General features: G+C 40.4%; 1 protein-coding gene across 1 annotated transcript in view; it reads right to left on the bottom strand.

The window, feature by feature from the left end:
• Positions 1 to 15254, bottom strand: part of SLC24A4 (solute carrier family 24 member 4) — a 136513-nt gene that overhangs the window by 27774 nt on the left and 93485 nt on the right. The window contains exons 3-9 of the mRNA XM_024206011.2: positions 9944 to 10020; positions 8744 to 8818; positions 6076 to 6160; positions 4511 to 4614; positions 3684 to 3758; positions 2742 to 2767; positions 1833 to 1886 (exon numbers count right to left, since the gene is read on the bottom strand). Of these exons, the coding sequence (XP_024061779.2) occupies positions 1833 to 1886; positions 2742 to 2767; positions 3684 to 3758; positions 4511 to 4614; positions 6076 to 6160; positions 8744 to 8818; positions 9944 to 10020 (496 nt within the window). The remainder of the gene's footprint in view (positions 1 to 1832; positions 1887 to 2741; positions 2768 to 3683; positions 3759 to 4510; positions 4615 to 6075; positions 6161 to 8743; positions 8819 to 9943; positions 10021 to 15254) is intronic.

Here is a 15254-nt window from a genome sequence, read left to right as displayed (position 1 = left end):
GTTTCAGTATATACAAGGGGCTCTTCTGTCCCCTAAGAATTTAGTTTGTTCCACCTCCTGGGACATGAACTTTATAGGGTTTCTAAAATGTACTGTAAATATACAAGCAATTACATTTAAATGAATGCCATTGAAATCTACGTCAGACACAGATGCCACATTGAATATACCCCTTCATCTTAATAAGGGTTTCGCATTAACCTCTTCACGTTCTGCAGGCTATAACAGAACCATTACACAGCAACTATTTTTATGACATCAGTCCTGAGCTGCTCTTCTCCTTCCTTACAGGATTACCTCCTTATCTCTGAACTCTTATGAGTAGCTTTGTGATTTAAATGCCACCATTGAAGAAGTCATTTAAAATATTTATTTCACATTATAATGCATGTTATCACCCTTTTGACAGAACTGAGAGGGAAGAATTTCTGTTGCAGTGAAAACTGCCAAGCAATGAGGACTTTATTTCCCGGGGAAAGAGGAAAATAAAGCCATAATCAGGTTCTGCATTGCCAATGAGTTGCTCTAATGCAGATGCAATGTCTTTGGGGGTTGGACTTGTGGGCTAGGGGTCTGTCTACACTGCAGTTGGGAAGTGTGACTGTAGCATGTGTAGACATACCTGAGTTAGCTTTAATCTAGCTAGCGTAACAGTAAAGACAATGAGGCAGCTGCTCGACTATCTGGGGTCCCAGGTGGGCAGGACTAGCCTGTACTGCCACGACTTCACTGCTATTGTTACTTGAGCTAGCTATGATCTAGCTAGATCAAAGCTAGCTTGGGTATGTCTACATGTGCTCCAATCACACCTCCTGATGGGAGTGTAAATATACCCAAAGACATACTCACTATGCAATGGCCTTTTCACCAATGCTGTGCACCAGCATACAAGAGCTCAAGGTGTGATTCTCAGGAGGGTTCTCTCGCCCTGTGGACTGACAGGGACAGCACTGTGGGGACAGCTGGCTAAGCCCCACCATGAGAAAGAATCCACTCTATACTGACCCTTCTGGTTGACCTAGTAGTGATGCTGATGGGCTCAGGAAGGCCCTAGTGTTGAAGGGGAAGTTGAGGTCACACAAGAGATGGTTTTGGTGGGCTCAAGGTAGGAGTAAATGGGAGGGCGAGAAACAAAAAGTGGGTACCGACTTCTCCATCTCTTCAACTAAGCAGACTATATCTCGTCTCCTCCCAGGGGAGGGATGATTCATAGACCCTGAGGAGGAGTGAGGGTGAAAGATAAGGATAAGGGCATCAATACATGACAGGTCTGGCAGGGAATGTTCTTGTGGTGAATCCATGCTCAGCTGGCTGCCTGGAGGCTCCTTCACATGGTCAGTCCACAGAGGTTACAAAAACCAGGACAAACTGCTGGTGTTTGTAAAACTAACGGATGCTTAGACAGGGCTCTAAAACAGGAAAGTTTCCAATTTGCAAGGACCCACAGTTACTGGTGGTGGTAAGACTGGGAGAGCAAGAGCAGCCCTCCAGAAAAAAGCATCTAAAAATACATGTGTGTTCTGTTTTACTCATAACCTCCATGCTACTTTACAGTCATGGAGCTAGAGAATCCATTTTTTGACCTTTCACCTCAGACACCTCTTAGACCTGCTGTGCCCCATTATACAACAAAAAATAAACATCCAAAGATTTGCTGCTATCTGCAGTACATACTCCAAGAGTGTGTTGATCTAGCACAAAAGTGGGGGAGGTAAGACAGGGAAATGAGATTGTCGGAATTCTCCTCAGCTGGAGATCAGAGCATGATGCAATTCCAGAGAAACAATCGCCAAATTACAATTAAAGAGCACAGAGAGGGGAGAAGCACTTACTTCATGATAAGTATGTAGAAGAAATACATAACGATGAGTATAAGGCTCTCCCACCTCGAAGAGAGAAAAGGAAAGGAAAGGAATTAGTAGGGTCATGCATGCTGCTGTAATCTTATGGTATTTTCAGTAGGAATGTGCCACGGGTAAGCAGTATGGGAAGTGTTCTCTGCCTTTGTGTGCACTGAATTCCCAGTGGTAACATTAGAGGGAGTTTCAAGGGCCCAGAAGAAGCAAAACTCCTTTGGGCTTTGAACAACACACATATTATGGATATTTCACTTCAACATTTTAGAACTGTGCTAGAGCTATGGAAGACAGAGCTGCACCATGCCAGAAGCAGTGACCAGAGCCATTCTGCCAGCAGAACTTATCATGGACTCTGGAGTGGCTCTTATGCCTTCTTTCAGGAGATGCAGCTTGTTCTCCCACAGATCCAGGGTTGGCTTGTCAGCTGGGGTGGGGAGGGGAGGGGGAGAGGGGAGTGAAAGAGGGGAGGGCCTATGGTATGGGGCACCACTGGAAGTGCTAATACTTCTCTATAGTTTCATCTCAAAGAGCACTGCAATGGGATTTTGGCTGCCCTGGGTGCAGGTGTGTAAGGGGATGAAAGTGCTTCCTGCACCCCATGCTGCACCCTGCGTACTCAGGCAGGAGCAGCTGGGGATGGCTGTTAATGTTTTCTGGTTATTAAATTTTCCTTTAGTTTTCACTATTTATCATACCAAAAAAAAACTAACTAAGACAGAAAGCGGTATCTCCCCTGGGACAAATCCAGTGCTCACTCACACCCCATTGGCCTCACTGCCAATGCACAGGATATAAGCACTGAATTTGGCTAAACTGTGATTGTAGGTACCGATCAGTGACATGGAGAACACACTAATTTGAGAAATTAACAACACAACTTACCATACTATTTGCTCATCATATATGAACTGGAAGAAAAACAAACAAACAAATTGACCATTTCTCCAGTCCCACTAAAAACTGGTCAGCTGCACTGTACAGCAGGCGAAGAATCTTCACAGCGGTGTATTTATTTATTTGCAACCTGAAGCTACTGGAGCTTTCTCCTTCCCACTCTTCCCATCCCAAACCTTCTACTGTACCTGCTGTCAACACTGCAACACCAACCCTACAGCCAAGATTTGGGCCTTTCTTAGACGCTGCTATTAAAGTCACACAGCTAAATGGTGCATGAGAGATACACACACATACACTGCATATGTTTGAGAGTGAGCAACCATGTGTCTGGAAGACAGGTAGGAGGCTCATAAAACAGTGTGGTCTATTTTCCAAGATCAAAGGCATCAAGTCCTTTTAAAATTTGCTCCAGAATTGCTTCTCCAGCCATGCAGCCACACAGCTGGGCCCTCAGAACAGCAGGTGATCCCAATTTAACTTCATTTTATGCCATCCCTTTGGTTGAATGGGCCATTGCTGTTCTATTTTTATTATGAATAAAATAAATTAAGATGAATCTCCCCCTCCCTGCCACCAAATACTTAAATATAGAAATGTCAGAGTTACTACACTCTTTGGAAAAATATAATGGTCATTTCAGCTATGCCTAAACTTTGCCTACTAAACTCTGCCTGTATTGGCAATTTATCTGTGGCCCTACATGTACTAGAAGCTGCAGATAATAGCCACCCTGCCTCTTTAATATGGTATGCAATTTCTCTATCCCAACATACTCCAAGAGAAGCTACTTGGATCAGAATGGAACACTGCAAGCTGGGACCTGTAGTTTCTGCGAGGCAGTGCTTAATTTGTAATGAAAAAGGGGCCTGAGCTCAAGCAATTTTTTTACTTTAATAACTGACGTGGCAAGCCCAGAGGGACACTTACAATGATAAGAAGGATCACAGAAAGCGTGTAGTACACTGAGTCCCTAAACACAGACCACCAGGTGAGACGAACCACCTGAAAAGAAGCACAGTTTTAGCCGACAAACAACAGTGATTTCAAAAGAGCTTGATCTTAAAATATTTAGCTGCATGAGTAACTTTACTCATATGAGTAGTCCCTCTAAAGCCAATGGGGATATAATAGGGATACATTAAAATTACATGCCTACATGTTTGCAAGATTAGGCCTAAAATGTATCTATAATTACCACCATTAATAAAAACCTTATAAATGTCTCCCTTAATGAAATGTATTTCTTACTAATGGTATTTTCATTGGCCGTGGTTTTAGGTGAACAAGAAGCAAAGCACAACTTGCTGCAGTTCTGCAAATGAACAATTCCCTTTTAATTTTATTTGGGAGGTATATCAGATTTAATATAAAAATTGTGATATTCATGAATGCCTCCTACGGAGAAGGGTGAGCAAATGCTTTAGGGTATAAATAACTCACCACAGGAGTCAGGAAGGATTTTCCCCCTCCCCATTTATACTGATCAATTGACTGAGGATGTAATGGCAAATGGGAAGGAATCACCTTCCTCTGAATATCAGGTACTGGCCACTTTGGAAAGCTGAGACAACCGCTATTTTGCAGTATTACCTATTTGTAAGATGTGTCTGAATTATTTCTAACATGATCACTTCCCTTGTCTTAATAGCACTTTCATGCTCGTTTCCCATTAGCATTCCAATATTTCTCAAACATTTTCCGTGCAAAAGAAAAAACTAAGCAACAGAAAGTCAAAAAAAAGGTAACCTACTAACCTGTCCTGCAAATATCCCACAGACGCCAATAATGCAAAGGATGTTGAAAACTGCTGACCCAACAATGGTCCCAACTCCTACATCACCATGAGTGATAAATACACCTGAAGAGAGAGCAATACATTCACAATTAACCCCTATCACTTCATTACTGGCAATGCCTATTTGTTCAAAACGTGTATCAACTGTGAACAACAAAAATCCGTGATCATTTAAATGTTTAACCAAAATTAGATTAATAATGAGTGCACATATCAGCTGCGCCTTCTGAAGTTTTGGGGATAGTTAGCAGCTATTTTGTATGCATATTTTATCAAAAGGAGATGTAAAATACCTCCAGTGACATCAGAACTCTACAATGTAACTGACTTCAAATGTTACAATAAAGCACAGGAACTTTCCCCTGGACAGTTAACATTTAGATTTCTGTCCCTTTAACATCTGCAGGGACGGCACTACCTTCAAAGAACTCCTAGCAGCCACCTTGTGTATAGTCTGGGGTGCTACTCTTGATAAGACATATGGTCTAGTGGGTGGAGACTTGCCTGAGACTCAGGAGACACAGGTTCAATTTCTTGCTCCACCACAGACTTCCTGTGTGACATGGGCAAGTCACTTAATCTATCTGGGCCTCAGTTACTCACCTATAAAATGGGGAAAATAGTATTTGCCTGCCTCACAAGGGTGTTATAAGGCACTCAGATACCAGGGTAACGGGGGCCATATAACTATCTAACATGACAGAGTGCAAAGAAGAAAGCTCCCATGACCATTCTGAAGCTTTGTTTTCAGCTAAAATAATCTTGTTTGAACAAACAGACTTTGATATTATAGATCCTGTGATGCTATCACACCCCCTCTATGTAGGAGAGTATATCTGTAGATTAGATGCCGTGGAGTAGATAGATGATATGGCCTTATGTGGGCTTTGCTATATTTATGTATATTCTCCTTACTGTGGGACAAATTCTGCTCTCACTGATGTCAATAAGGTTGCACAACTGTAACTGAAGGAAAATTTGTTCCAGCGGATGGCATTAAAATCTCAACTTTCACCACCCAGGTATGTTTAGTACCAGCAGTATCTTCTCAAATCTTGAAGTGTGGTAGTACAGTATCACTGCTGCAGGTTTTGAGTATTGAATGGTGTCAGCTGCAGAATGGAACCCAGCAGAACATCAGAATCTAAAGCCTGTTAACTCAGTTATCTCCTGCTCTAAATATAAGGAAGAATGGTGGCACTTTCATATACCACTGCATGGGAAACCACTCAATAATACAGAGGGGCAGATCTTCAGCTGGTGTCAATTGTCATAGCTCCACTGAAATCTAAGCCAAGGATCTGTTCCTGACTTTTAATTTGTTTGCAGTGTTGTTGTAGCCATATTGGTCCCGGGATATGAGAGAGACAAGATAAGTGAGATAATATCTTTTATACAAGTTACAAGCTTTCAAGCTACACATAGCTGAAAAAGAGCAGAAGTTGACCCAATAAAAGATATAATCTCACCTACCTTGACATTTTAATGGCAACTGTTGCACATGCTATTGAGCAGAACCCTTACCTATTACAGATGCAAATAACTCTGGGGTCGAGCTTCCTGCAGCCATGAAAGTGGCTCCAGCAACATCTTCACTCAAGTGTAATTTCTGAAAGAAAAGTACCTATTACTTCAGCATTGCTGGTCTTTTTACATAGCACACTTTTATAGTTATAGATAGAATCCTTTTATTTTCTCGGTCACAATACCGTGAAAGAATGAACTCCCACTATGATACAGCTCAAAGGTTGAAAAAGCCTATATATGAGATATAGACAACATGCTTTGGGCATATAAAATATTTATCCCCTAACCTAGTGGGACACCAGTTAGATAATATTATCCACTTACATTATAATATTTGAACTAACCAAGCTGATTAGAGAAAGACCACTCAGATGGGGATTCTAGAAGGTGGAATGAACAGTTTTTAGAATGAAGTCATGAGTAATTCAAGAGTTACAGGGGATACCTAGCTTGTAAAATTTGATAACAGAAGTAAGTGAGAGTAAAATATAACCTATGTGAATATGTCTTGCAAATAGTAGGCCTGTTTCTGATCTCGCTTATTCTAATGTGAACTCCAATGAGGTACATGAAATTAGAGCAGTGTAGAACTAGAGAGAGGACTGTGTCCCACAGACAGATCTATTTTTAATATACTGCTTCTTGAGCTCTAATCTGTATGCAGTTACCTTAGAGCTTTTGAGCCAGAACCTCAGTTGGTATAAATGCACCTAGCTCCACAATTGGGCTAGGCCTATTCACACCAGCTGAGGATCTTTCCTTTGCACTATAAAGGCAATATTATGGGAAAGTTTTTCCTTTTTGAATCTCTAGACTCATCTTTAATATCCCATCCCACTTCCAAGGATAGAAGAGTGCCTAGTGATAAACGAAGCAGGTAAGAGTATTTTTCAGGCACTCTGCAACATTCTGAGCTAGCAGGAAGGGCTTCATAAGGAACTCATGGCATAGAAGCACAACACACAGCTCTCTAAGGGTATGTCTATACTACCCGCTGGATCGGCGGGCAGCGATCAATCCAGCGGGGGTCGATTTATTGCATCTAGTCTAGACGCGATAAATCGACCCCCGAGCGCTCTCCCATCGACTCCTGTACTCCACCGCCACGAGAGGTGCAGGCAGAGTCAATGGGGGAGCGGCAGCAGTCAACTCACCACAGTGAAGACACCGCGGTGAGTAGGTCTAAGTATGTCGACTTCAGCTACGCTATTCACGTAGCTGAAGTTGCATAACTTAGATCGATATCCTCTCCCCACCCCCAGTGTAGACCAGGGCTAAGATGATCTATCACCGATAACATGGCTGATAGAGTTCAGCACGGATGTGCTAACTACTCTGGATTTTTGTTAGCTGTCTAGCAGTCTGGAGATACTTAACAAGCAGAATAGATTTTATGAAGGATCGACAGCAGAAGCAGCAACATTATGGTACATCTTATATATCATGTATCTAAAAGTATGCTATGCTGATAGCACATCTGAAAACAGTAAGTAAAGATCACTGCTGAATACTTTGCAAGTATTTGCTGCTACAGTCTATCCTTACATCTGTTCTCCTGTTGATAAGGCTATGTAACTCCTACTGATGTTTGTGGGCGTTCTGTACATGTGTCCAGAGGAGAGGAAAAAAGATGCCTTATTAGCTAGAACAGCTGGTCAAAACATTTCTGTTAATATGAAATTATGTCAATCCCCACTCTCCAAATAAGGTTTTCTATTTTACAATCAATTCTATAGTTGGTTGGAAAATTTTCAACAAAATAAATTTTGGATCAAAAGTTTAATTTTCCCCCTATCTTGATCAACTCTAACTAGTATCTGATAAATAAGTTTGTAAAGTGCTGTACATTAATGTTTTAATATAATAGCAGATTATTATTCTCAATTGTGTATATATTATATATTGCACTACATTTTCTAGTTACATTTCACAGATCTGGTTCAAGTGGGCCCTGTACATAAAATAACTGACTTCATTAGTTATAATAACTATATTCTCCCTTTCCAATTATTCATCCTGCATTGCCTTTGGGTGGGATTTTCAAAAGTGCTTAGCATTGACTTAACTATGCTCTTACTGAAATGAATAGTAAAACTCTCACTGACTTCAGATGTGGCAGAGTTAAGCCAATGCTGGGTGCTTTTGAAAAGTCTACCTGATAGTTATTTCTATACATTAACTCTCTTCCACCCCTCCACACCCAATCCCAACAGGCCAGAAAAACAGCACAAGCACATCCCTTCCTCTGACAGATTAGTCTTGCTGGCAGAAAGACACCCATGGCCAGCAAATTAATATAAATATTTCTAGCTCTTCTTTTTCCAAGTGGCTTTTAAAACAAGGATCATAGTAACAAACCCATCTAATCCTTACATCACCCCCTATACTGTCCCACCAATGTGCTTCAGACCTGTGACAGGAGGAAATCATTTGGCTGTGCCCATTCAGTCATTAGCCTCTTTGCCAAGACAGCTGTCAAGGGTGCCAATTAGCGCAAACTGTAGTGGGTTTGTGATATGGAGCCCTGTCCACCGGGAAATGGATTGAGGCCACCAAACTCATTTCTAACGAACTCCAGACAGCCATTGGATGGTACAAAACATCCAAACCTAAAACCTACAAGAAACAGATTTACAAAAGGTGGTTAAATTTCTCTGTCACTTACCTTACAAATTTTCTCTAACGAGGGAACAAAGAAGTCATCACATACTATAGCCAAGGCATAGAACATATAAAGAGCCTGTGGGAAAAAATAAAGTAAGAAAATGTTACTCAGTCACATCATGTAAAAAAGGGAGAGGAGAATGACAGGATGTTAATTCAAATAATGTAGAAACAAACTAACATGAATATGTGGCTCCATTTCTATCTGCTACAAAAAAACTGTACTGATGAAGTTATGGCATAAAAATATCAATATGTTTGTCTACTTAACAGTATGCTTAGAAAGGGAGGGTTTGGAAAGTTAGGGAATAATGAAAAAGTAGTTTGTTGTAATTGGGTGCCATGGTAGAGTAAGGGACATGATAATAACAGACAGTGCTTTGGAGGAAGAGCAGTCATCACTCATGTTTTCAATTAATTACCTGGGTAGGTAATGAAGGCAAAAGCAACATCAAGATATTCCATGTGCAAAGAACAATCACATCCTGAAAGAAATGGTCCCTGACCTTGGCTTCCATTTGCAAACATCTCAGGGGCTATGATTGTCTCGTGAGCACATGTTGTCCTCCTGTTGCTCTATGTGAGTTATGTGATGCATATTTTCACAATGGGACCAATCCTGCAGTCCTCACTCAAGCAAATCTCCCATTTACTATTACTTTCCCAGAGCTGGGACTGCAAGACTGAGCCCCAAAGACCTTTAAATGTTTTTGGTTTCTGCAATAAGACATCAAGCCCAGTACCACGTTACCAGATTTCATCTGTATTCCTTTAGGCTTTAAGGGCCTTATCCTTGTTTCTTTTGCACAGATGCACAACGGACAGGAGAGGGAACAAGGAGACCCCATATCATCCATTCCTGCACAGAGGACAACCGGAATCCATACCTGCCCATACAGGGTGAAATCCTAGCTCCATTGAGATCAATGCCAAAACTTCCATTGATTTCAATTGGGCCAAGATTTCACCCCTAACTGAGATGAAGGCATAAACATTGCTAATTTAGGCTTGCATGAACAGTTTTTAAAGTGCTCCAGTCGCCTTCTGCTATTTGAGAATTGGGTTGCAAATGCACTATTAAAAATCTGCTGATTTACAGAGTTCTACTAAAAAAGGGCAATGGGACTGAGTAACTTCTTGCAACTTACTAAATAAATAAAAAAAGGAAACCCAAAAGGAACCAAGGTAGGACAAAACTTACACCAATAATATGAAACAGCACTGCTCCCTCCTGCCGATCCTTATTTGTAAATACATCTTCAGGAAATTCTTTAATTGCTGAAAGAGAAAAACAATTATTTTAAAAAATATGTATAGGTCTACCTGAAAATTTTATAAATGGAAGACAGCAAAATAAAGATGGATATTTAATATTGGTCCTAAATTAAAGGAGAAGGTGACATCTTCATCAAAGACCATATCATTTAGTTTGGTGCATCACAGCCTGCCGAAATCTCTTCAGTTCACTAGGATAAAGCAGGGGGAAGATCGTCTGCTGGTGTCAGTTGTCATTTGCTCCAACTGTTTAAACCAATATTCAATAGCTGCTAGGAGTTTCCTGCTCACAATGCCTCCCTTTTACTATTTTCTCTATACTTCTGAAGTAACCAGCAGAGGGGCAAATTCCCCCCCAAAAAACAATATTCCTAGCTTCATGTATGCCTCACCCCCTAAAAAAACATGTAATCTGCTATCCACATAGATTATGGTGCTATATAAATGTTTGCATGTCACTTTACAGAGATGAAATAAATATACGGTGCATACCCAAAGAGCTTGCAATCTAAAATTAGACAAAGAAAAGGATGCTAGATAAAGGAAGGGGTGGGGAAAAAAGGAAGGTGAGGGTTAAAACATAATAGGAGTCAGATAATAGATGAAGAGAACCATATAAGCTTTGATTTTATAAGCAGTGACTGAGGTAGGTCAAGAGGAGAGGGGTAGCTCAGACAGCAGTGGAAAGTCAGTGATGGAAAGAAAAGAGCAAAGAAATGTGTTTTCAAGCAGGTTCTGAATGAGAGTGAGGCTGCTTGCAGTAGTTAGATGGAGCATTTTCTATGCCTAGGTAGCAGTGTGAGAAACCTAAGAGCAAGAACACCAAAGAGTGGAGAGGAAGGAAGTAGCTAGGCATCCCAGAGGGCAGAGTGCTGTGGGTGAGATGGAGAGCAACCAAAGATGTGAGGCAGGCGGGGCAGAGCTGTGCAGAGACTTAGGCTTTGTCTACACTACACAGCTTTTAGCAACACAGCTGTGCCACTACAGCCGTGCCGCTAAAAGGCGCACAGCGTAGCTGCTGTTTGGCGGCAGGAGAAAGCTCTCCTGCCGACCAAAAAACTTCCACCCCCCACGCACACCAGCACTTTTCGTCAGTAAAATTTTGTCGTTCGGGGTGTGTGTGTGTGTGTTTCTTAACACCCCTGAACGATAGAAAGTTTTGCTGACGAAGTTCCAGTGTAGACAAAGCCTTAGGAATGATGTTGAGGATTTTGAACTTTATGTGGAAAGAGAGGGAGTCCATGAAGAGGATTGGAGATGAAATGGTCAGAGCAGAGCATTATTTTAGCCACTGAAAGCTAGATTGATTGGAGAGGTGACATTTTCATGCAGAACTCCCAATTGATTTCAGCAGGGAGTTACACTTGTGGGTTGATGGTAGGAGAAGGCTCAAAAGTACTTTGAAATATTCATAAATGTACCAAAACCTGATGGACAAAAGCCAGTGTCTACTTTGATCACTTTACCCATAGCCAGAGCTTTTCTTAATGGTACTTGCTGAGGCCTGCTTCTTCGAAGTAACAAATGCTTGATATGATGCCTACTTTACAATGTCCTTGCAAACACAACATTTAATGCCAATGCCAATTTAATGCTGTTCTGGTTTGTGTATATTCTTCAGTTTCCAATATAATTCTGCAAGCAATACGCATATATATGGAGACCAAGATTTTCAAAAGTGACTAGTGATTTTGGGTGCCCAATTTAAGACACCTTAAAGGGGCTTGACTTTAAGAAAGTTTGAGCTCTTGTCCTTTGCAAATCAGGCCTTTTTAAGGTGGCTCAAGATGGGCATTCCAAATCTGAGGCATCCAAAATCAGTCATTTCTGAACATTTTGACCAGGGAAAATAAAGTACCTTCATATCATTATTTGAAAAGACCGAGTTATTTAACATCTGCTCAAGGATGTATATACATGGCAAACTTTTCTTGCCCCCTGAAAGTAATTTATATAATATAATATATATATTATATAATTGCCTCAGTGCAAAGATGAAACCCTCCCTGCTCTGTTTTCATGCCTACAACCACAATTATTTTTGCATGAGACCGTTGGCAGCAGGAGTAGTAAACGTACAAGGCCAGCGTACCTGTAAAAGCAGCCTGAGGAAACAGCACTGCTGTATCCTGGGAATGAAAATTGTACAGTAAATAAAAATAACTCATGTGGCTATAATGAAGTGCTGCTTCACAAAGAGCTGTCAAAACAAAGATAATATACAATTAAATGACCCAGCAGCTAGGAAATCTCAGATCCTCATTTGGATGGATTTGCCTGTTGAACCAGCACAAATTCAAATACCTTTAAAGAATCAAAACAGATGGATAAATAGCCTCTTTTTATATTTTTATTACTATTTCCAGCAAGCAAGGAAGAGGAAAGGGAGAGAATATCATATATATATTGGAACAAAGATTGTCGCATTGTAATATTTTAAGACACTGTATTAAGTAGAACTGGATGAAATTCTCTGAATCATTTTTTCAGTGAAAAACACAGATTTGGCAACACCCAAAACATTTCACAGATTCATGTTGGTTTCTATGAATTGTTTCAGTCCAAAAAATTAAAATAAATTCTGTAAAATCATTTTGTTTTGTCATTTTTCAAAATGGTACACATTCAGTTCAAAATGACTTTTCATTTAAAAAATTTCCCTTTGCTTTTTAAAAAAAACAACAATAAAAATGTTTTAAATGGTCAGAAACAAAACAAAAACATTTAATTTGACCTGAAATGATTTTTTTTCTTGAGTCTGAGTCACTGAAATTTTTGGAAAAAAAAATCCACTTTTGGTTTTATCCAAAACTAATTTTTCCTCACAATTTTTTGGAAATGTCTGCAACCAAAAAATCCATTATTTGCACAACTCTAGTATTAAACTGGAGTGAAAGTGACATTCTTAATCTCCTGCTGGGAGATAGTGTAGGATAATCTATAAACTACTATTAGTCAGTGTTACATAATCTGCAGTGGCTTTCGACAACTTTGTAAGAGGCCAAAACAGCCTTTTATATATGGAAGTGCTAGAGCTGAATAGGTTTCTCATATTACTTAGTACTTGCTTTAGCACTGTTGTAATATTTGGGCATACAAGTTTACCCTAATTGTGAGCTCAACAGTGAGATGTGAATGAAAGATCATAAAATATCACATTAACCTATAATGTAAATGTTGATGGGGAAAGGTGAAAAGGGGAGGCAGAAAGATTGGGTTAATCCAAACAAAAAGGCCTACTGATATAGCTCAACGACTGTGTAAAGATCATGTCTGGTAACAAGAGAAGTGTGGAACCGGAAATCAACAGACTGAAATTGGTATATCAGAAATTAGGCCTATTTGGTGGACAAAATAATGAGCAGATGCGCCATTCCATCCATCACTTCCTTTTGGGATCCTTAAAAGAAAAGATTCTGGTAGGAGAATCATGTTGTCTGACCAACAACTGCCAGATGGAAGACAGGTGGACTGAAAGGAGCAAACTTCACCATCATGGCTGCCAACCCCACTGTCTTCTGGGACTCAGGGATCACTATGACACTATTGGGCCTTTGTTGTGCTGATCCTGAGAAATATCCTGCCCAAACTAGGACAGAGAGAAGAACACGGATGACATTGCCTCCTCCAATGGCTCTGGCTAAATCCCAAACATCACCTGGAACGTGAGACTTCCCCCCCCACCCCATATACACACTTCCCTCCAATCCTCTATATGTCCTCTTCCTTCCCCACTGTATTTCTTCTCTTTTCTATCCCTTCCTACTTTCCTTTTGCCTTCTGTATTAAGAATCTAGTTTAGCTGACTGAGACTGTATTTTGCAATACTGCTATAAGCCTGTGACCAGAGAGACAGCTAAAAACAATGCTTTATACATAAGGTTGCCAACCCTCCAGGATTGGCCTGGAGTCTCCAGGAATTAAAGATTAATCTTTAATAAAAGATTATATCATGTGATAAAATCTCCAGGAATAGATCCAACCAAAATTGGCAACCCTACCTATACAGTCTAATGCTGGTATAAATATGCCAGGTCTCTGAGTGGCTGATAAGACCATGTGCTGTGATTCTGTATTTTCAGCAGTGAGGTTGCATGTAAGAATCAACACCAGAAACAGAAGCTGCAGTTTCTATCTGTGTGTTCTTTGTCTTGTTTTGTCATTTAGGAAACAGGATCAGACTTTATCAACAGCTCCAGTCTAACTCAACTAACTTCCCTCCCCCCCAAAGGACAGTTATTATCATCTTTGACACCATCTAAGAGCCTGTCAGACAAGAGGTTTTCCTTCTAAAGACTCTCTGCGGCCAAAGGGAAAGGGAATAAGGGATACTGTTACAATGGAAAGCCTTACTTCATATTTTACATTTCAAATGTTTTAACTGTTTTTCCTTCTTTGTCTGTATCTTTATTAAAGAGTTAAAAAATTAATTGTGTGTTTCCCATGGAACTAAACAGGCTGAGGTCTCTGTACTTGGAATTCCAAACCTTGTTTAAAAACTACTACTATTATACAGTAACAGGGTCATGTTAACGCCTTTGAGTCTCTGGGACCATGTATTCTATCAAAATTAATACAACAGCACACATCACTCCAGCAATATATCAATATATCTTGCCAATTCAATGTGATTTAACATCATTCCCTCATGTGGCAGCTGTGGGCAGTACTTCTGGGATATTATTACAGCACCAGCAAATATGAGAGTTTCTACTCTGCTACAGTAATTGCCAAAAGCAGAGTTTTCCAGAACTATTCCCTCAGGTATGAACAAAAAAAAAAGGCAGCTCCCAGTGAACATGGGTTTAGATGCATATCTACTCATTAACAAGTAGAATTAAAACCGACCGTGTTCACAAAGAATAAATACTGAAGGAAGGATCCTTCCATCTTCTGGGGATGGGAACTGTAGCTGTCTCTCCACTATTTTCAGCTGAGATGGGAGGGGAAGATTAAATGGAAAGCAAGGTGTACAGTGTGACTAATTCTGACAAAAAGGAACACCCACCAATTGCTCTGAAGACAGCTGGAAGTACATAAATATTCTCCCTAATAGGACAGTTCCAGGCAAACTACTACAGATCATCCTGTTGTTACCTTGTCCTCCCAACCCACCTCACCCCAGCTGTCCATTATCCCCACCTTTTGAGTCCTGACAAACTAGGTTATAAATTCTCATGGACAAGAGCACTGTCTCTTATTTGCCTGTTCAGAGAGTAGCAGAATGGGCCTGGACT

Source organism: Terrapene carolina, unplaced genomic scaffold, assembly GCF_002925995.2.
Source record: "Terrapene carolina triunguis isolate 2854851 unplaced genomic scaffold, T_m_triunguis-2.0 Scaffold96, whole genome shotgun sequence".
Taxonomy (NCBI): Eukaryota; Metazoa; Chordata; order Testudines; family Emydidae; genus Terrapene; species Terrapene triunguis.
This window is presented reverse-complemented; position numbering and strand designations above follow the sequence as displayed.